Source organism: Zootoca vivipara, chromosome 12, assembly GCF_965207765.1.
Source record: "Zootoca vivipara chromosome 12, rZooViv2.hap1.1, whole genome shotgun sequence".
In the NCBI taxonomy this organism is placed as follows: domain Eukaryota; kingdom Metazoa; phylum Chordata; class Lepidosauria; order Squamata; family Lacertidae; genus Zootoca; species Zootoca vivipara.
In genome coordinates, this window is record NC_142595.1 from 8,518,074 (window position 1) to 8,541,696 (window position 23,623).

Sequence of the window (23,623 nt, forward strand, 5' to 3'; positions counted from 1 at the left end):
TAATTTATTACTTGTACCCCATCCATCTGACTGGGCTGCCCTAGCCACTCTGGGCGGCTTAAGCAATGTTCTTTCCCTGCATCTATGTCGGGTGTCCATAATCTTGTGATATTTGGTGGAGCCAATCAGAAGCAGAGCAAGCAATATTGACAGTTAGCTGCCAGCACAAGGTCTTCTCTATAAACAGGAAGAGAAAATTCACTTGTACAGAAGAATCTAGGACTTGCAATTTGAGAGAGAGAAAGTGTATCATCCCGTGTGACACAGCTCTCAATAACTATATCCGGGTGTTCATTTTGGCATCCTTTGTGCACAGCAAGGAGTCAAGAGGATGTGACATCTGACTAGCAGAAGGGAAGGTGAGAACATCCTAATAATAACCGGTGAAGCTGTGATCCCAGGCACAGTGGGAACCAATCCTGATAAGGATTTACAAACCCCAGAACGTATGCAAACCAATGAGCCAGTTCCGAAGAATATTTCTTCAGCTTATTAAGCAGAAATGTACACAAGTATTTTAGTAGCAATAGCTCCTCATTTCATCTGACCTGGGAAAATACAGGTCCCAGCTTCAGAACAAGCCAGGATAGTAAAACCAACTTCAAACAGTGGTTTATCTTGACGTGTTCTGAAACTGGTAACCAAAGATTCTCATTTCAGACAAAACAGCAAACTCTGGATTAAAGAGGCTTCTTGATTTTTCTGCAGTTTGAGCAAAGGGGCTGCCTGTGTGGGCAAAAAGCCCACACATATCTCAGCTTAATAAGCTGATATATGATCATCCGATAATAGTTAGGCCTTTGGTTTCTAGAGTGTTTACAAGCACTGACGCTAGATCCCAGGGACTAAGAGTAGGATCTAATGGACTTTTCAATCAAGTATGCATACCGGTAATTAACATACAAACTTGCCATACTGTCTGGTTATAAATGCAAACAAAACAGCTAGAAGTTTAAAGAACAAAGGAAGCTGCAGGACACTGATCAATCATCTTATTTCTTCAGAGCAGATGAGATTTTTTTCTGTGGAAGTGGGAACCTTTTTATTTTTTATTTAGCCAGCCCAGAGAGATGATGGTTGGACTTATCCAACTCCTTCTATTCTTCACCCTTTCCCTTCATGTATTTTGTTGGAACATCACATATCTCCAAACTGGCATTAGCTAGTGAGACCACAAGCTATGGAAATTCTTTTGCTCCTAAGCTTTATTTTGGATTGGGGGGGCGCTACCCAAAAACCTGTTATGTCATCCTAGTAAGATCATCCTTTTTAAAACTGCACAATTGTGTCATCTTCATAGCTGCCAAGTTTCCCGTTTCCCCCGGGAAATCCCCGTTTTTCCAGCTGATCCTAGCTGAAAAAACGGATTTTTTTTTGTTTTTCCCCGGTTTATTCTGGCACGGCGGCCATTTTGGAACTGGGCGGAGCATGCTCAGAACCGACTTTTGATGCTGCTCTGCCCAGTTCCAAAATGGCTGCAGTGCGACTTCTGGCGTGGCGGCCATTTTGGAACTGGGCAAAGCAGCATCAAAAGTCACTTCTGAGCATGCTCCGCCCAGTTCCAAAATGGCGGCAGCGCTACTTCCGGTCTGCTATTTCCAGCCCAGTCCCTTATTTCTCTGACAGCAACTTGGCAAGTATGGTCATCTTTCTCTGTTCTTGCACACAATTTTAACACCCGTGTCAAAATAAGCACAAGCATTTATTTTAGCAGTTTGGTGTTATATGCATTACAATGCACATGGTATATTTCTACTGAAGTAATAAAAGGCTAGCAGCCTTAATAAGAACTGAAACAGATGTTAGCATTTCCAATCCTTTAAACTTGGTTAATAAAGAAGCAGCAAAGGGCATGAAAGTTCCCTCTCACCATGACAGCACTGATTTTATCTGTAGCCAACACTAACCAGATTCTTTGAGTTATCTCTAAACCCTCGTTTGATACAGTAGAACCTCGGTTTATGAACACCTCGGTTTACGAATTTTCGGTTTACGAACGCCGCGAACCCATCTGGAACGAATTAATTCACTTTCCATTACTTTCAATGGGAAAGTTTGCTTCAGTTTATGAACGCTTCAGTTTATGAACAGACTTCCGGAACCAATTACACCCATGCTTCAGGTTAAGTACGCTTCAGGTTGAGTACTCCGCTGACCCATCTGGAACGGATTAATCCACTTTCCATAACTTTCAATGGGAAAGTTTGCTTCAGTTTATGAACACTTCAGTTTAAGTACTCCACGGACCGTCTGGAACAGATTAATCCACTTTCCATTACTTACAATGGGAAAGTTCACTTCAGTTTATGAACGCTTCAGTTTATGAACAGACTTCTGGAACCAATTGTGTTCATAAACCGAGGTACCACTGTATTCTGTTTAAGATGAACCTGGTTGGAATAATCTTCAATCAATCGTGGTACCAACGAGGGGGGGGGGAGCTGGTTGAATTTGTACAGGGGGTGAGAGGGAGCACCAGGCCCCAGATTCTTAAGCATGGTTGAGAGTTCAGCAGTTAAACATCTATATAGGGTAGAATCTACACCAACCCTGGCAGTTCCTAACAATAGCGAAAAGCAAATTTGCGCATTCAGAAATATTAGTCTCCAAGACTCAAGCTGCTGTGTTACTGTTTGTCAAAAAGGCTTTGATCACATTTCTTAACAGGATTGGAAAACCACAAAACTGCTTGAAGAAACTGACATTGAATATAAAACAAAAGTTACTCACCAACCATTGCGCTGACTTCTCCTGCCATCAGTAGTTCCACAGTGCTGTTGTATAGGTTCACATCAATGATACCTTTACGAATTGTTTCACCTACTTTTGCTCCTAGTAACACTGAGCCAGTAGTTTCAAAAATTGAAGCGAGAATGCAGGCCTGGCGCAAAGTAACCACACCAGAGCCCACGGCAGTACCAAAAGAATTGGCAACATCGTTTGCCCCAACCGAGAATGCCAAAATAAAAGCAATTATAAAACCAACAATGACCATCCACAGGTATTCCTCCATGTTTCTCCGGGTGCTCTTAAAGATAGGTTTCGCCTTTTGTAAGTGTTTAACCAGACAAAGCTGTAGGGTACCAGGACAGATTTGTAAAGCAGATTTCTTGCACACAATGAGTTCTCTCTGGAAAGTGCTGTGCAGTGTTGGAGCGTGAAGAAACTGCTAACTGGTGATTTTCAAGCTACTGTCAATACTGTTTGTTTGGCTGGATTCAGTCACCAGTGAAACACATTCCATATTTTGCTTCAGTAGTGTTAAAGCTGCGATGACCTCTCCTGTAAAAGAACAATTTTTGAGGGTAAAACACAACAGATTTACAAGTGGTTAAAATCAACTGATGATATTGCGGAATGACACTCACAACAATAAATGCACACAAGACTATCAGAGTCAGTTTAAAAGTAACTCAGAATCAGGGATGGCAGAAAGTAGACCGACAGTCCTTCTGCCTGTTGGTTACTGGGATGCTTTCAAGAAATGCTGCAAGAACATTTAAAGAGAAATCCTTGCACCAGTCAACCAAAGCACTCACGCTTTGTTTTATTTGGTTTTGGTTTTTTAAAGCAAGAATACCTGGTCACAATCAGTCAAAGCACAATTGAAAAAGTTGTTGAAAAGATGTTGAGTTGGATCCAGAGAAAAGCTCACACCTACTGTCTTTCAACAGTCCCCAAAATGTCTCTCCTGAGGATCAGGATGTACAGAGCAACACGTCCTTCTCTGCCCTTCCTGTAGAGTTTACATCCAGAGATAACCGTCTCCCACTGGTTCTCTCTGCCCCACCAGGGTTCTGTAACATCAACTATATCAATGCCACCTTTTAAAACCAAGCACTACAGTTCACCCATCTTGGCTTGGGCGCTTCTAGCATTGGCATATAAACACTTGCACAGTCTCTCTCTTGAAGTGTCTTTGGTGCTTGCATTTTGATTTGTGGCGCTTTGGCTTCTCTGAATTGCTATCCTGTGCCCCAGCACTCACAGTGCTGAGTTTGCTGCCACCCAATTTAAATATTCACCCGTTTATCATCTTCATCCCTCAGGTCCCATTGCCTTTTGCTGCGAATCAGTTTAAACGTTGCTTTGCCACCTTTTTGATTTTAAATGCCAACAGTCTGCTCCCAGCCCAGTTCAAATGGAGCCTATTCCTTTTGTACAGGCCTGTCCTGCCCCAGAATGTACCCCAGTGACTAATAAATCCAAACCCCTCCTCCCAGCACCACTGTCTCATCCATGCATACCTTGGAGATTCTGGTTTTCAGCATTCTACCTACCAACCTAAATTTGGCTTCCTGGACCTCGGAACTACATTTGCCCTTAGCATGGGTGTGAATGTGCCCCCAAGTTCTGACTTTGCCCCAGCACAATCTCCCTTGCTAACTTGGCGACTGGCAACATGCGCAATCTTCATGCCAGGCAGACAATTCACCCTGCTAGTCTGCACGCTCACACTCAACTACCTATGTTCCTAATGATCAATGCTTTAAAATATAATAAATAAATGCTTCTCTTACTCACACACTGAATGATAAAGGCACGTTTGACAGAGTTGTAAATTAAGCTTTAAGAATTACCGGTAAGTATAAAATGAAGTATGTTTATATTATATTGACATTTCAGTTACTTTTAAAGACTGACACATGGGATCACTAAAATTGCAAAATAATAATAATGCGTGTTTGTGTGTGTGTATCCACCCCGGTAGTAAGAATAAAGCTTCCATCTAGGTTTTGTCCTCATTCAGTGGAAATAGTGTCAGCCTGTCTAGTGACAAAAGAGAACTGAAACAGAGGCCCAGCGGCAAGCCTTAGAAAAGCCAAGAAAACTGATGACAGATGCTGCTGTCCTGAACTGATGGTGAACTGACCCTGCAAAACAGTGTGCAAGGGAAAGGACAGGATGTTGCTCTGCCACAGGAGCAGCCAATTGAATCCATTGGCAAAGATTAACCAAGAACGAAATAAGAATATGGCAGAGCAGTATCTTAATCGCAGTACTTGCTGGCGAAAAATATATATGCCTGCTTCAGAGATACTATGCTACGGCATTCTGGTCATGCTCCCCTGTTACCATTGTTTAAAATACTGTACTGTTAAGTGTAAAGCAGCCTTTCTCAACCCTGGATCCCCAGATGTTCTTGAACTACAACTCCCATCATCCCTGACCACTGGCCCTGCTGGCTAGGAATGATGGGAGTTGTCGTCCAACAACATCTAGAGACCCATGGTTGAGAAAGGCTGATGTAAAGGGTTCACAATGAGGTGGTAGACCTTCAGTATGACAAGGCAGGCACAAGATACTGTCTTGGGATGGCTGGCTGACGTGACGCTGTGCCTGTCACATGCCAGGCACCTTGTTTTCCACCCTTCTCCCAAGTTACCAAGGGCTTTCCTCAAAAACCATACCAAATTTAACAATGAAGAGAGACTGGCAATCAATAGTTGGAGCTGAAGCTGGGATGGCTAAGCGATCAGCAGCCAATATATACTTCCAAATATGGGAGAACCAACTGTCCTGGATGAGGTGAACTCAGCAAGCTAGACATTTGTAACCAGCTCATAATTACACATTGTCACAGCAAAGAGCAGAAAGAACTCATATAAGTCACACATTTTGCATTCTGTTCTTCTTGATGGGTTGTTTCACATGGAACGTAATGCCCTAGTGAAGGGGTACTAAAATCTTTAAGCTTGTTGTCTAGCTTCCACCATATGATGGAAATGCAACCCTTTATCCCCTGATCTTTAACAGCATTTTTTGGTGGAGGCAACCTCTGCTGTGTTGTTTAACCTATACTGTGTTACTTTTCGCTTGGAATTGGTTTGTTTTTATAACTGTATACACCATTCTAATTGTTTGATTATATTGTTGTAACCTCCCCCTAGGACCTTAACATGAAAGGAGGGATAAGAATCTCATAAATAAGTGAACTATTTGACACCGTGCCAAATCCTTGTGCTCATTTACCGTATTTTATTTTCAGAGAAAAGGGGCCCCTGGCTGCAATCTCTCTCAGGCCCAGCTAGTCCACAGTGTGACAATACCTTTCCTTGCCAACTGCAAAGTCGGAGCATATTTTAGGGCGTCTGCTGTAACTGAGTGAAACTAGAGTTTCTTTTAAAGAAAGAATATGGCACAAGTTTGCAACCCCATAAGGAAGAAAAATAAATGCATCAGCAACAAAGATTAGTACCATGGCCTTAACAAAGCAAAGGACATAGCCTTCTTCAAAGAATTAATTCAATCTAGAAAGTCACAAAGTGTTGCGTGCCACAGAAGTTCACATAAATCTTGTGTCAATGCACTTTATCATACTTTATCAATTTCTTTTAATTACCCCTTTTCTACAGCTACTGCTACAGGATTTCGGACAGCTCACAAAATTCATAATAACACCTTAAACAGCATTCAAATCACTGCTGAAGACATATGAGCTGTCAGGAAAAAGCATACCGTTCAAGATGTAAAACCAAGCTAGCAATACAGTAGTCAAAGCAGCAATAAAAACTAGCAGCCTACCAGAAGCTTGGGCAAGCATGAAGGATTTTCCCTGTCACCTAAAAGACAGGTGCTCCAAAGTCATGTGGAAAGCACAGAAAGGGGTCCTTCTCTTTGGTAGCAACCTGCCTAATTTTGCAAAGCAGAGGACGATCAGAGGAAGCTCTCCAATTAATATTGTCCCTAACAGGCAGCTTCTTGTTTTTTAATTTTAATTTTTAAAAAGCAGTTCTTACAATAAATGGTGTGGGATCTGATAAACCCTGGGATCAAACCCTGAACTGTGCCTGAAAACAAGCTAGACATCAGTGGAAATATTTTAAGGTCATAGGAGATATACTACCCACTATTGTGGGTATGGGTTAACAACCTGACCACCATACTCTGCACCACTTCAACCTCTCAGAGACATTTCCATGTCAGGCCTCCATATGATGTCTTGCAGTAAGTCATGGAAGCTATGACAAGAACATCCCTTCCCAACTGTTCACATTCTTTGCTGAACCCAGCAATCAAAGGGAGAGTTTTACATGCTTCAGAATCTAATGATTCCCTAAAAGCAACCAGCCTTGAAGAAAGATTGGTATGTGGGCAGAGGAAGCAACAAGTTCTAGAGAACCTTCATTCCCCACCCTTTCCCCTTTACCTGGCTTCCCTCCTCCTAGCATTCTTCTCAGGAGTTGATCCTTTCTTTTGGAGCTTCAGCAAAGCCCCAACATCTGAAAGCTGTGTGTGTTTTTAACTTGGGTTAGAATCTGGTGTGACAAAAGTGAGCAAGTAGAGCTTATTCTTCTTGTTTTTCTACACATTGCACCCAAGGTTCCAGCAAATAAGGAAGAAATCGAGATACCGAAGCAAAAATTATATCCAAAGTTTGAGGTACCTCTAAACAGCTAGTCATTGGAACACAGCTTTGCAGAAATCTGCAGTGCTGTTTGCACAATAGCTTTTCAGATAGCAGGGAATAGGATTATGTTAGCAATGTGGCACGTGAACAAGCTAAGCCTCCTTCTGCTCATGCAATATAGGTAGCTGCTGTGCTACGTTCAATCAGCAAGCATGAAGCAGCACCACGTTACTATAATAATAATAATAATAATAATAATAATAATAATAATAATAATAATTTATTATTTATACCCCGCCCATCTGGCTGGGTTTCCCCAGTCACTCTGGGCAGCTTCCAACAGAAAAATGAAATAATATAATCTATTAAACATTAAAAGCCTCCCTAAACAGTTTCACCGTGTTTAGACAGGAGGCACCAATAACCCACATGCAAGGCATAGCAGAAGAGGACAAATAAGAGAGCATTGTGTGTGGGAGAGATGAAGAAGTGTCCACAATTCCAGGGAAGAAACCACCATTGTGAGTATACAGGGTTCCACTTGGAAAAATGAGGGATGCAAGACCCACCACTATACCCACCCCATATCCCTTGGGCCAACACTCTTGCCGTAAACCAGGCAGACTGAGCAATACAACTGGGACTAGCCCCAGATGCTAGTCACAAAGCACCAGCAGGCATATTTTTGCATTTATGCCCTGCCAAAATGGCCTATGGGGCGCCCCAGCAGCTTACAAAAATGCAGTTACCATGAAATCCCCAATTTAAAAAATGAACCAGGTACAAAAACTATCTCCCACTTCTATTAAAACAGAATTATATCTCACCATCTGAAACCTCATAACTGTAAAGTAAGGGAAAAGATGACCTTGGCGAGGATCATCTAAAGAAAAGCACCATCAATGGAAATGCCCTGTTCCTTGTCCCAATCAGTCTAGCCTCCAGTTATGAAGGGGATGGGCTACTGGAACACATATCAAATTTCTGGATCCATTTCAGGGTGGATTTGATTTAAACCTCTTTCCTCACGAATCCTGTTCTCACCTTATCTTCACAACAACCCTGAGAGGTAGGTTAGGCTGGCAGTGACTGGCCAAGTGGAGATTTGAACCCTGGTCTCCCAGGTCCTAGTCTGACAACACTACCCATGGCACCACAGTGGCTGCTGTCAGACAATATAAGCTTCAAAGTGTGATTTAAATCACTAGTCAGTAAGACTTGATTTAAATATTTTTTTTTACAGAAAGACTGGTATAATCTTAATATTTACAACTGGGAAGAAGGGCCTGGAACCAGTGAACTCTTTTTAGTTGACTGGCAAGGACTTACAGATCCCAGTTACTATTTCCACCCACCCCCCTTTGGATTTGCTTCCACATTCAGGTGCCTATTCTGTAAAGTTAAGTGTTAGTGCACTTATTGGAATCCAGTGGGATTGGGAAGAGGTTGCCAGCCTTCAGCACTTGTCTGAAATCTGAGTTGCAGAGACACCCAACTGACTTGCACAATTGTTACACAAAGATCCCAATACTTGTGGAGTATTCTGCTCACAAGGTTGCACTTTCATTTTTACTGCTTCACACTTAGCTAGTAGGAGATTGTCAGTGGTGATTGTTTGGCTGATTGGTGGCGCAGCAAGGGCTGCTGTCGATTGGCTGTTGTTGCGGCTATTAGCGGCTTCTGTGACATGTGCTACTGGCAGCGTTGGCCAGGTGGGTGAGTAATCCCTCCCCGGCAAAAAAAGCTCAACAACTCTGGGCAATTCTCTCCCCCCCCCCCAGTTTCTTAATTTTGAGTCCCGCCGAAATAGGGGGCGTCTTATACACGGGGGCATCTTATACACGGAAAAGTACAGTAACTTAAATAGAAAACTAACTTAATAAAGATTTTTCCTCCAAAAGCATTTTATTTTAAAAAATCTGATTTTAAAAAAATCTGATATATATATATTTTTAAATCATTGAGTTTTATTCACCCTGATCCATTTCAACTAGGGTTCAAGCTATACTGAGACCACCTTTGTTAGGAGAGAGACAGAGGGAGTGGTTGCTCTGCTCCTACTTGGGCTTCAGAAGGTGATCCTGTGTGATTTTTGCCTGGTCTTATGGAGCCTTCAGTATGGCGTTCCACAGGGTTCAAGTCTTATCCCCCATGCTATTTAAATATACATGAAACTGCTGAGTGAGATCATCCAGTCTTTTTGAGGGTGTTGTCATCAGTAAGCTGGTGACACACGGCTCCACTTTAATATTCAGCAGGTGTAGCAGAGCACGTGCTGAACAGGTGTCTGGTTGTGGCAATGAACTGGATGACAGCCAAAAACTGAGGCACAATCCAGACAAGACAGATGGTTAGAGAAGAGTTCCTTGATCTGGACAGGTGGCATGCAGCCTACTTTAGGATTGCATTTGCCCATGAAAGATCAGGTGCACAGATATACCCTTTGATCCATCACTGTCAATGGAGGCACAAGTGGTCTAAACGGCATGGAGCACCTTCCACCAGCTTCAGTTGGTGGTCCAATATGGATGGGCATAGCCTGGCTTCAGAGCTCTATGACCAAGTAACCTCACAGCTGGATTACTGCAATGTTACATATAGGACTGGCTTTGAATATGGTTCAGAAACTGCAGTTGGTCCAAAATTCAGAAGTCAGATTATTAACTGGGACAGCACAGTCCAAATATATAACAACTGTTCTGGACTGCCAGTTTGTTTCCCAGCCTAATTCAATCTGGTAGTATTCACCTATAAAGCCTTAGATGACTCAGGACCTCAATACCTTCCCGGCCCTTATATGAGCCTGCCCATGTCCTGAAGTGAGAATGAGAGGCAGGCAGTTGTCTGGAGGGTGATCATGAGGAACTAGCCTCCATCCACAGAACGGTCTTCCCAGGGAAATTCACTCTGCACCAACATTTTCTTCTCCCAAGTGTTAAACTTTTCTTTGAAGCAGTTGGTTATCTCTTTCCATCGCTCCATCTACCTTTGGTCATCTGCTACGGTAAGGCCTATATTAGAGGCTGGAATGATTGTTTTATGATTTGATTACTGTGCTCTACTTTTTCCTTTGCTTGTCATGAGTGGCACTGCATATTTTACTATATTTGTAAATTGCTCTGAGGTGCTTATGTAAAGCAACTAAGAAAGCTTGATGGTGGTGATGCAAAGATCTCCTAGTTAAAATTCCTGTTATCTAAGGTAGCAGCACTGAAACAGACATTAATGCATTGTTGCAACATGTTATATGTGGATGGCTGCCTCTGAAAGTTTGGAAACTTCAGCTGGTGCAGAATTAAGCAGCCAGTTTGCTCACCGGCACAAGATGGTTTGAACACACAACACTAATCTTGGCCCAACTGCCCTGTCTGCCAATTAGTTCCCAGGCCCAATTCAATATGCTGGTTGTGACCTATAAAGCCTGGAACAGCTCAGAGCCGCAATACCTCAAGGACTGCCTTTCCCCATATGAACTGTCCCAGACCATGTGATAATCTGAGGTCCTTCTCTGTGTATCCATGAGTGGTCTGAAGGGAAGCAACACAAGTACAGGTATGTGTCTTTTCTGCAGTGGCTCTCTGTTTGTGGAATGTACTCTCCCCAGAGAGGCTCGCCTGGAGCCTACATTACAGCTATTTAGGCACCAGACAAAAACATCCCTTTTCTCCCAGGCCTTTGGCTAATTAAACAATCTATGACCCTTGAAAGCTATGACTTTGGGGAAATTATTGTTTTGTTATTATGTTGTATATTTTGGTGTTCATGTACTGCAAACTGCCCTGCGATCCTCAAATGAAGGATAGTAAAAGGTAAAGGTGAAAAAGTAAAGGACCCCTGGATGGTGAAACTTGGCAGATATATTGGATACTATATGCAGTGTTCGAAAATCCCATTGTTCTAGGCGCATTTTGCGACAGGGAATTCTATTAGCGTGAGCAGTTTCTGAGCTCTGGGTGCAGTACTGCGCCTGAGATTTCAGATTAAAACTGCAGAGTGGAAGGAAAGGAGGACTTTTTCTGTCTCCCCACTTCCAGCTACTCTCAGAAGAATGGAGAAGAGAGCCTCTTGAGAATATTAGGGGAGTGGGCAGGGGAAGGACTAGACCATGTAAAAAAATGAACATAATATTTTAGCTGCAGTTCATTCATTTTCAGCTTTGTATTCTTGTTATTAAAAAAGTGTGCCTAGACATTTCGTTGTTGCGCCTATAACCTAGGTTTAAGGTGCCATTTGGCTCCTACCTTTCATATCTTAGTTGCTTAACACTGGCTATATGGGCAGTCATAATTATTGAAGCATATTATTGATACAGGGAGGCATTCCTACTGAATGGCACAGGATACCTTGATGTGAGTAGCAACAGTCATAAGACTGAGACCTTTCACTGTTTCTCTCATGTCTGGGCACCACAGTTCAAGAAGGATATTGACAAGCTGGAACGGGTCCAGAGGGCGGCAACCAAAATGGTCAAAGGCCTGGAAACAATGCCTTATGAGGAACGGCTTAGGGAGCTGGGTATGTTTAGCCTGGAGAAGAGAAGGTTAAGGGGTGATATGATAGTCATGTTCAAATATATAAAAATGATGTCATATAGAAGAGGGTGAAAGATTGTTTTCTGCTGCTCCAGAGAAGCGGACACAGAGCAATGGATTCAACCTACAAGAAAGAAGATTCCACCTAAACATTAGGAAGAACTTCCTGACAGTAAGAGCTGTTCGGCAGTGGAATTTGCTGCCAAGGAGTGTGGTGGAGTCTCCTTCTTTGGAGGTATTTAAGCAGAGGATTGACAGCCATCTGTCAGGAATGCTTTGGTGGTGTTTCCTGCTTGGCAGGGGGTTGGACTGGATGGCCCTTGTGGTCTCTTCCAACTCTGTGATTTTATGATTCTATGTCTGTCATCTATTCAGCTGCTGGGGACAAAGTTACCCGGAGTGTTAGAAGATTTGCTAAGTAGTCAGCTGATCTTTACTCAGTAATGCAAGTGCAGGAGACATATGTTCATCCCAATGGAGAGATAGAAAAGAAACAGAGTCAGTAGGCACAATGGATGCTTGGGGATGGATGACATATTTATACATGTGTTTATTTAATTTATATCCCACCCCCCTTCCTCCAACAGCTCTGTGAGGTAAGGATGGACACAGAGAGGGGCTCATTGCCAAGTGTGGATTTGAACCTTGATCTCCCACTAATGTTCCCTAACCACTACTCCATAGTGGTTATATTCTAGAATTCTTATCATGTCTACAGAATGTACTTGGGATTCAGATCAAACTACAGGGTTTAGGCACATGAAAGGAAGGTTCAATTTGCTTGTTAAATTACAACACTGTTGCACACACAAGCACTGAAGAAACATCCTTTCTAATGCACAGACTTCACCCCAGGATGACTTAACAAAAAAGAACCGGAATGGGTCAACCAGATGTCACAAAGTCACTTCCCTCAGGATGATACGTCAATCAATCACTATCACTTCCCTGCACTGTGGTGTATAGTATTCACTTTCATCTACTCTAATAATCTGCTGGTGGAATTGCCTGCAGTTAACTGTATGTCTTTGCATTATTTACTGCTCTCAATTCCAGAACACTGATGAACAGAGCACATTCTTTTTCTATTTCCCAGTGAGTAAGCTGCCTGTACAGTAAACAACCCCACCTTCTAGGGAAGCATCCACAGTAAGACCCATTTCCATAACCCCAAATCCACTTGCTCAATTCCAATATGGGCCACAAATATGAACCATGTAATGTAATGCAGAAAAAAAGAGACCAAAGGTATAATGAGTGCTAAGCAACAATTAAAATGTATCCTCTGATTAATACAAGAGGTAAACACACTTCAGAGCAACCCAATAAAATCTGTGACATGGTGGCACAAAAACCAAATTTTTGCTCTGAGGTCAGAAAATCATAGTACAAATGGTCATTTACCTTACATTACATAAGATCTACCTTTAATAATCCTGAGTAAGATATATTTAGAGAATTCCTGCCAAGAACTGAAATTCCTTGCAACAAATTGCAGATAAGTCTGTGAGAGCCATTTTCCAAAATAATCATTAAGCCTCCCAAATTACATACCCTCACCTCCGAGAGAGAGAGAGAGAGAGAGAGAGAGAGAGAGAGAGAGAGAGAGAGAGAGAGAGAGAGAGATAGGAGTGAATTGTGCCTGGTCCAATGCTTTGGGAGCAAAATACTGTATAGTTCTAGTATGTCAAAAAGAACTAGGAACTGGGGTGTGCACCTCACATAGTCACAGTAAACTTAGGCCTATCACAAACCATATATCCAGGATGAGGTGGCATCAATTTAAGACCAACCCAATACGTATATTCCGGCGTATGAGACGACTGGGCGTATAAGACGACCCCCAACTTTTCCAATTAAAATTTAGAGTTTGGGATATACTCGCCGTGTAAGAAATACGACCCGGCGTATAAGACGACCCCCAACTTTTGAGAAGATTTTCCTGGGTTAAAAAGTAGTCTTATATGCAGGAATATACAGTACTTTCTTTTGAGTGCAAAAGGCTAACAAGTAAATGGGCCCACACCAATAATTACAAAAATATGCACAAACACTCTCCTGGGGGTGTGAATGTATGGTTTGAGGTGGCCCAAGGATTCCTGTGGAGGTACACATTCAGTGTTGGAAACTCAGATATATAAGCTAATTGGCAAATGGCACTGTAAACCTGGGTTATGGTCACCACAATAAAATGTCTAGGTGCCAATTTTTCCCCAGTGGATTTTATTATTGCTGTTGATTTCCTTTCTATATTTTAAAGAAAAAACCTCAAAGTGGTTTACAGCACATTAAAACATCAAATAAAACAATCCAGAATAAAACAAATTTAAGCTTCAAGGAAAATATTTCAGATTCTTCTCTAAGTGACATTTGGCTTGCTCCATATTTATTTGTTTGTTTATTTATTTATTTAGCTAGCTAGCTAGCTACGGTACTTAATTTATATAGCTGCCTCATAGGAAAAGGACTCTAGAAAGGCAGTGTTGTGTTTTTAGAGTGTTGGGCTAGGACCTGGGAAATGAGGGTTCAAATCCCTACTCAGTCATGAATGAAGTTCACTGGTTGACCTTGAGCCAGTCACAGCCTCTTAATCTACCTCACAGGGTCGCTGTAGGGATTAACTGAGGTGAACCATTTACTCCTTGAAGAAAAAGGTGAGATATAAATGCAATAAATAAGCTCTTCTGTTTACCTGCTTAAGAAAGCTAGAGGGGCCAGCCAGATGCAGATGTCAGCCACCAACCTGGCATCCAGAGATCTCCATGTGGTCGGAATTGGACCTGTGGCAGTCACAAAACATGCCTAAGGCGCACACCCCTAATCCTCCTTTTAAAAAACGTATTTCCCTGTTGTCGGCTTAAGTTCACACCACTGACAGTGCCTTGCATCCACGCAAAGTGCTGGATCATACACAATTCACTTCCATGTCACAGAGCACACTCTCCTGGAGTTGTGAATGGAAGTTTATCTGACATGAATCAATGGTATCAAGGGGAATTTGCCTTAATGGAAAAGCTTACGGAACAAATTATCGTCTTCATTACACAAGTGTATGCTCACAGTTTCACTGGAAACTGCTATCCATTCATAGCTTACATCTATAGCTCCCGAGCGAGGACAGTATCTAATAAGTGACAATTCACCTAATGACCAAATGGCTAGATAGTTTATATTGTTGAAGCAGTTCTATGAAGTACCATGAGTGCTTTCAAAAAGGCAATAATATAAGAAGACACTGCTAAAAATCAAATTTTATTTCACTTTTTAAATCAAAAACATAAAAGCCATAATTATTCTGTGCTTGACAGTTATGATTGCCAGAACTTGACATACAATTTGGCAACTAATAGGGGGGGGGGAGAGACCTCCAGGAATTATATTCAAAACAAAGGCAACCCAAAATTCAAGAGGCAAAATATTCTACACAAAGAAATACACTGAAACACAAGGTGGGGCTTTGCAGCCTAATCAGCATGTATTTGGCAAACAATATCTGGTGTTTGCATTACCGTAACAGATGCCAGGACTGTGAAAAGTAGACATATTTTTTCACTTCTATGAGGTTTTCTAACATTTGAGTTTATGATCAGCCACTTAAGCCACGACACTTCAAAATCTGAGTTTCCACTTACAGTCTCTTTCTGAGACGTTTTAACATTAAAAATGCTACTTTGTCCTCACCAAGAACAGTTCTCAATCTATCCCTCAGCTGTGGAATTCTCAGTCTGACCACAGCACCCTTAACACTGTACAGTCTCTTCCCAAACCACATTTCCATCCTTACTTTCCCCCCAGCCTGCAGTCTATTCATTCAGAGCCCTCTCAGATCTAGTCCTCGCTCTCTTCTATCTGCTCCTCAGAACCTGCAATTTTCACTCACTCACCCAACTTGCGCCTGTCTCCCTCTCTTGGCTCATTTGTACTTCTCCACTAATGAAGTATTCACGCCTCAAATCCTCAGCCCTTTTGCCTCTCTTCAGGTCCGGTGTTCCTGCTCTCATGCAGCTGAATGCCTCTGGGAGAGAATCAAACAGCTGAGCTGTTTTGTCCATTGTAAAAGTCATCCTCTCCTTTCTGCTTGCCATATAACTCATCAAGAATACTGTTATGATCCACACCAACTCTAGGAATCTCCAGCACCTCTTTGACGTCCTACTAGGAACCCCCTTCATGCTCTCCCTCCACATTGAAGAGTTTGCCTGATAAAAATAAAATAACCCCCTTTCTAACTCTCTTTCCTTGAAGTCCACACCTCCCTGAATCCTTTTCTCTTTTCTCCCATCTAGTTCATTATTCCACTGTTATCCTCCCCTTTGATTCTATCTAAAAAAGGTAAAGGTACCCCTGTTAGGTCCAGTCGTGAACGACTCTGGAGTTGCGCGCTCATCTCGCTCTATAGGCTGAGGGAGCCGGCATTTGTCCGTAGACAGTTTCCAGGTCATGTGGCCAGCATGACTAAGCCACTTCTGGTGAACCAGAGCAGGGCACAGAAATGCCGTTTACCTTCCGCTGGAGCGGTACCTATTTATCTACTTGCACTTTGACGTGCTTTCGAACTGCTAGGTTGGCAGGAGCTGGGACTGAACAACAGGTGCTCACCCCGTCGCAGGGATTCGAACCGCCAACCTTCTGATCGGCAAGCCCTAGGCTCTGTGGTTTAGATTCTATCTACCTCCTCCCATTATTCCTCCTCAATCAAATACACTGTAAACTGTCCTGAGATAAATAATAAATAAATAAATAAATAAATAAATAAATAAATAAATAAACCACTTTTCTCCACCTCCCCCATTTCATCAGCACATTCCTTCCCTTCTGCATTTAGACACACTAACACTTTCCACCCTCTCCAAAAAGGACACCGCCTTGACCCATCCTGCCTCTGCAGCTACTGCTCAACTTCTCTTGTCTTCTTTATCTCTAAACTCCTGGGGTGTGTCACTCACACCTACTGTCAACTCTCTCTACCACAGCTTCTCTTGACCCCATAACATCTGACTTCTGCCCTCAGCATACCAGTAGATCAGCCCTTTACTGATGATCTCCTCACTGGCAACTATCTCTGGAACTGATGATTCTCCCCTGCATGACTCACTTCGTGCCCATGACTCCCCTCAGCTGCTTCTCTTCCTGTTGACGCAATTGCTCATTCAACTTTTCCACAGGGAAGGGAAGCTCTTCCTTTGCTTTCCCCCTCTCCATCATGGTCTGTTGTGACCTCCGCATATACTCTCCCTGGGTGACCTCATCACATACCAAAACTTTCAATATCAACCATATCAGGGGTGGGGAACCTACCCTCAGGACTCTGCCTAGGTCACTCCCCTTTCTCAGCCACACCCATTCTCCCCAGGCTACATCCCTCACCAGCCCTGCTTCACCTACCCCTTAAGTGTTTTTTCCTGGCTGAAATGTGTCCTTGAACTTTGACAATGCTTCTTGGTTGCCCGGATGGAGGCTAAAGACTAACCTATGGTACAATGCTAAAATTTACACTTTTTGGCTTTGGTGCCACCCACCATTGCCATGTGACTCCTGGAAAGTTGCCCAGATGAGAATGTGGCCACTGGTCTGAAATAAGCACTCCAGACCTATGTGCTTATGACACCTAACCTCCACATCAGAACTCCCTCCTGCATCTCAGAACCCGGCCTACCTGTCTGCTATTTCTGCTTAATATTTAATCATGGTGTGAAGCACAGTGAGGGTTGAGAATTAACCTCCGTCGTCTTTCCTTCCAAGACCTCCACTCCATATTTTCTATAACCACCAACAGCATCACTATTCACTATCATCCCTCTCCTTTGGCATTCACATTCAGCTCAGCACCATAACATGTCACTTTACAACAAACACAAAAATAAACCCCTTTCTCTTTGTCTCAACAAAAACTCTAGTTCTCACACGAGTAACTTCTCATCTTGTCTTCCACTGTCACACTTCAGCCTCTTCACTTCTATCCAGAACTTTGCCACCAAAACCATTTAGCTCACTCATTGTTCTGATCACATGATCCGTCTTCAGCAGGTCCATGTCTGCTCCAAACCCAGGATAAACTCCTCATTCTTGGCTTCAAAAACCTCCATAGCTATGCCCCTACTGTAATCCCATTCTCTTTGCTCTTGTATCCTGGTCTTTGACTCTGATTTATTACAATAACTAATTTTTCCCCATCCCAAACAATTTCCTTTTCTCCTCCACCTCTGCCACCCTCAGCCATCTGAAGGTCTCCAAACATCCTTAGATGCCTACAGTTTCTCCCTCTTGCCCCTTTTGGCTAGAATGGCTTTCTTGAATTTCTAGATGATGCCTTCTGTCTTCTTTCAAACCCATTCTAAGTGCCCATGTTATCCATAGTCTTCAGCACATTTACCCTCTTCTCCACCTGATTCCAAATGTTTATCTATCACTTCAAATTTCTTACTGAAAGCTTTTCACTCCAGGGATCTCTCTTGTTACTTAAAAATGCACTATGATCGTGCTATAAAATATTTTATTTATTTATTTATTTATTTATGTTGTTGTTGTTGTTCCAGGCATATCTTCACAAAAGACATAAGTCTTGAGAATAAACTACAATAAATGTCCCAAATTTCTTGACTTTAAATACCAACTTCACATCAACATCTCATTAAGACACTACATAAATTATTTGAAAGACTGTGTCAAATCTTTTTCAGGGGGACTATTCTTCACACTCATACAAAGGCACTAGTGGTATTACCTACAGGACTCAAAATCTCTTTTCCTACTGAATAACAGGGTTCCTCAATAGAGTTTATGAAATAGAAAACTAAATTTGGTTTTATGGAAATTCTTTGCAGCTTTCTTCAGCCAATATATTGCTATGTAGGTCAATGGAAAGGGTAGTATTGGGCTGGTGCCATCATTCCATCCCACCTCCTAGTCCAGATTTAACACACCCGTTTGCAGATTTACCGAACTAAAGAAAGGATGAGTTTCCATCAATTAGCAACGGCTTCCTCTGTATACCGTTCAAACTAATCTGTTTGCTTTCTGTTTGTGTTAGATTAGAAATCTTTGGGTAGAGACTAAACTAATATTTTGTAAAGCGCTCTACTCAAAACACTACTCAAATAAATAATAATCTCCAAAATCAGAAAACATTAAGCAGGTGCCAAGCCTTGATGGCTTTACAAACAGAAGCCGAGTAGGCCCTTTATTATACAGTGAAACGCCCAATCCCCAAAAGCAGATTTGTAGTAGAGGCTTGTAAAAATACTTTATACCCTTCTAACCAGCCAAATAGTATATCCAAAGGAAAGACTATCACAGAAAACAAAGGTGAGGGGTCAAGCAGGACACTTGCAGAGTCAAGTTCAAACTCCAAGGAAACTGCAATTTATTCCCAGCCAACAGCAGAATAGTGTACACAAATGGAAATAAGGAACTTTAAAGGGAATTCTAATGGGTTATCCTTAAATTTCCTCTGTGATAGAATCCAGGGCAAACCCTGCTGACTTACGGAGCTTGTTTACATGTGGCAGATTAATTACTGCCAGTACTTTGCCAGCATTTAAGAAAGTCTCAGATGCAACTCAACCCGTACAATATAGGTCAGAAGGCACTTGCCCTGAAAGAACTCTGAACTTTAGCCCATGTAAACCTAAGCGGCATCAGATCACTTGGACATTTATTATGGACTAGTGATAGAGGAACAAGGAAAGCCAACCAGCAAATATTAGTTTTCCTTAATATGGACCTCACCTTACCCATGGGAATCCATCTAAAATTGGTAATTTTTCTTTTGCTGCTTAAAAGCAAAGAGGCAAATGTTACAAAATTTGTACACACACACACACACACCTTCAAAAAAGGAAGCCCAGCGGGATTGTACTGTACTACTAACCACAACCATATAGTTTCCTACAAAACAATCAAATAGAGCCATAAAGACAAAGTTTGTTTCTAATTGATAATAACATGGGTTTTGGGGTTTCGTTTACAACAACAGATTATTTCACAGCAACCTGCAAGCAATTCTTTTTGTTTGTTTGCGGGGGTGTATACACATACACACACACACCCCTCTTACATAGCATATTTTATTAAGTATTGTAGAATTAACTATCAAATCTGGCTTGTAATGCCAGGTACAGGCAAGTTGGATAAAATGGCTTTTTCCCTCCCAGAGGTTAAAGTCATGGAAGTATTTAAAATTTAACATACCCTGTTATGGCAGGCAGGATAATTAAAATAGTTCTGGGCAAATTACATCCCTACATGGTTCTAAAATTACATGCACAAAGCTTGCAATAAGACCAAGGAGGATGAAAGTTTTATACTCCAGGAAGGAAATAATGCCTAATAAATATCAGTTATATAAAAGGGTTACTTCACCAACCAATTCCAACTTTCCCTACACATCCTTATATAGCTTGCTTAATTGCAAGCCATCTTGCACGACAAGCACTGGTATGTTGCATTTCAAAAACTCATGCTGGCGTCTGTTACCTTCAGCTACAGAAACACTATCATTTATAAGGAAAAACCTGGCAGTAAAAACTATCTTCCCTGAATAAAACCCATTTCATTTACTATACAAACAAATTTACTATACATACTATAGGCTACAGTATATATTTCAGATACATACTACACATATTTGAATTCTGATAGAGTAAAGTTTACCTCCAATAAGAAGACAGTGCTGCTTGAGGTTAAGGTAGTTTTCAACAATTGAAAACAGAAGATCACATCTGCCTCCTTTCAGCTCTATTTATTTCTTGCTAATAGATGTTATGAAATATTTTTACAAAGGGGAGATTCCACCCCATCATGAATCACAAAAGTGTCATAGAACTGCCTCTCATTCTTTTCTACTTCCACGGGAGGTGTACGAAATTCCATAAAAGTTTATCAAGGGGAGGGAAACCATTAAAAACTTACTCAATGCTTTGAAGCTGTTTCAAAGAGAAGCAAAGTTAATTCTTCAAGTAACTCTGCCTTGCTAGTCACAAATGCATTCCTTATGTCTAAAATAGATACCCTATCATATTCACACCTCAAGAGCAGAGATCTCAAGCAAAGTGAACTGTTCTACAACTTACAGAGCGAGCTCCAGATAAAACTCCCGAGAGAACTGCAAAACAAGGCAACACTCATAAGCATCAACCAAGAGTTTCTACTCAAGATGAAAACATGCCTCCTCTTAACAGGACACTCTGTTGAGGGTGGTTCCTGAAACACAGCACAGCGTCATGATTGCTTGAGTTAAGCCAATCCAAATGAAGCTCATTTAAAGAGAACTCCTGTCAATCCACCCCACCTCCACCCCACAAAGCATGAATACAAAAGGGACAATTGATTGTGCCTCTCAGTTTAGGGTTTCTTTAAGAAAAAAAATCAGTTCACACAGACTAGCAATACTTACCAAGTGTTGTATACTGAAACTACATATGCAGAAAAATAATTCAGTGCTTGAATTGGATTGCACAAAATAAAAGGCTAGGAAAATGCACATTTTTACATTTTGTCCAGACATGCAGTTGCAAACATTACAGTACATTAGTATTTAACAGTCAGAATTATTCTAATTTAATAAAAGGAAAATGTTTAGAATGCACATGCAAACACAGATTATTAAAAAAAACCTGCCTTTGTCTTTAAAGTTCTTGCTAAGTCACAGTGGTAGCAAATCCTAGTGTGATACAATGGCCATGAGGCTCACTGGGTGACCCTGGATGAGTCAGTCACTCAGCCAAACCTACCTCACAGGGTTGCTGTGAGGATAAAATGTGTCACCTTGAGCTCCTTGGAGGAAAGGCGGGCAATAAATGCAATAATAAAATAAAAGTTTCATGAGCATCATAGCTGTCTCAATGCTTTGGGGGCACAAAGGGGAATTCTAGTGAGTGAACACTTTTACACATTTTTAGATTTTGAAATCTAAATATCTATGTGGGACAAGAAGCTACAGTTAGAACTGGATATGGAACAACTGATTGGTTCAAAATTGGAAAAGGAGTACGACAAGGTTGTATATTGTCTCCCTGCTTATTTAACTTATATGCAGAATTCATCATGCGAAAGGCTGGACTAGATGAATCCCAAGCAGGAATTAAGATTGCCGGAAGAAATATCAACAACCTCAGATATGCAGATGGCACAACCTTGATGGCAGAAAGTGAGGAGGAATTAAAGAACCTTTTAATGAGGGTGAAAGAGGAGAGCGCAAAATATGGTCTGAAGCTCAACATCAAAAAAACCAAGATCATGGCCACTGGTCCCATCACCTCCTGGCAAATAGAAGGGGAAGAAATGGAGGCAGTGAGAGATTTTACTTTCTTGGGCTCCTTGATCACTGCAGATGGTGACAGCAGTCACAAAATTAAAAGACGCCTGCTTCTTGGGAGAAAAGCAATGACAAACCTAGACAGCATCTTAAAAAGCAGAGACATCACCTTGCCGACAAAGGTCCGTATAGTTAAAGCTATGGTTTTCCCAGTAGTGATGTATGGAAGTGAGAGCTGGACCATAAAGAAGGCTGATCGCTGAAGAATTGATGCTTCTGAATTATGGTGCTGGAGGAGACTTGAGAGTCCCATGGACTGCAAGAAGATCAAACCTATCCATTCTTAAGGAAATCAGCCCTGAGTGCTCACTGGAAGGACAGATCGTGAAGCTGAGGCTCCAATACTTTGGCCACCTCATGAGAAGAGAAGAATCCTTGGAAAAGACCTTGATGTTGGGAAAGATGGAGGGCACTAGGAGAAGGGGACGACAGAGGACGAGATGATTGGACAGTGTTCTCGAAGCTACGAACATGAGTTTGACCAAACTGCGGGAGGCAGTGGAAGACAGGAGTGCCTGGCGTGCTATGGTCCATGGGGTCACGAAGAGTCGGACACGACTAAACGACTAAACAACAACATGATACTATTAAAATGCGCATGACAACTGACATTTTCAAATTGCCAATGAAGAATATGTAGGCCTAACACACATCATGCCAGTTGAAATCCTGGTTAACCATTTGAGGTTCACAAGCATCATGTGGCCATTTCAAGACGAACTGATTGCTCCTGGGTTAACTTGGCATCATAATCAGGTACATATTTGCAGAGGGGTAACCATGCTAGTCTCTCACAGCAAAAAAAAAACACCAACAAATATGTTTGCAGCATAAACTGTCATGGACCAGGGTCTACTCGACACAATTAGTGCATCAAAATTGAACTGAATATTTTGACAAAAAATACTACATTCCTTGACATGTTTTAACTGTACCACATTCTGTATACAGAATTAGGATAATAAATCCAAAGCACACATACTGCAAGTTGGAGCACATCTATAGCAGAAACAGAAGCAACAAAAAGGCAATTTGTTCTTTTAGTATCCAACCAAAGACACATTCCTGCATGTGAAAATGTCTTCTCTTCACTAGGAGGTTTATATCTCATTCCAATATATTCCTTGAGGAAACCGAAATTCATAGTTTTTGTGTGTGCATGAGAATTTGTATAGTATTGCTGCTCAGCTCTACAACCAATACATTATTTTCAGGCAGCGGGCTTCAAGACCTGAGACACACTTGCAACCCTACCCATAACATAGGATCTGAATCCTCACACATGTGGCTCTGTTTCCTTTTTTCTTCTCCCTGCCCCAGGACTGTCTGTGACTTCTGCAGATTCTCTCTCTTACAGTTAAATCAGGCTGCAAACTGTGTACAAGTTATCATGGATCAGTAGCCTTACTCTGCACCACCACATGA

The 23,623-nt window shown here is 41.8% G+C and overlaps 1 protein-coding gene across 5 annotated transcripts in view; it reads right to left on the reverse strand.

Annotated features, from left to right (window-relative positions):
• Positions 1-23,623, reverse strand: part of SLC20A2 (solute carrier family 20 member 2) — a 78,706-nt gene that overhangs the window by 35,015 nt on the left and 20,068 nt on the right. For 2 of the 5 annotated variants that reach the window (XM_088656180.1, XM_035134319.3), the window contains exon 2: positions 2,731-3,282. In XM_088656180.1, coding sequence (XP_088512306.1) covers positions 2,731-3,013 — 283 coding nt within the window. In that variant the 5' untranslated portion in view covers positions 3,014-3,282. Of the gene's footprint in view, positions 1-2,730; positions 3,283-20,793; positions 20,844-20,954; positions 21,080-23,623 lie in introns of those variants that run through there. The other 3 variants (XM_035134321.3, XM_088656181.1, XM_088656179.1) reach the window with 3 other exon arrangements.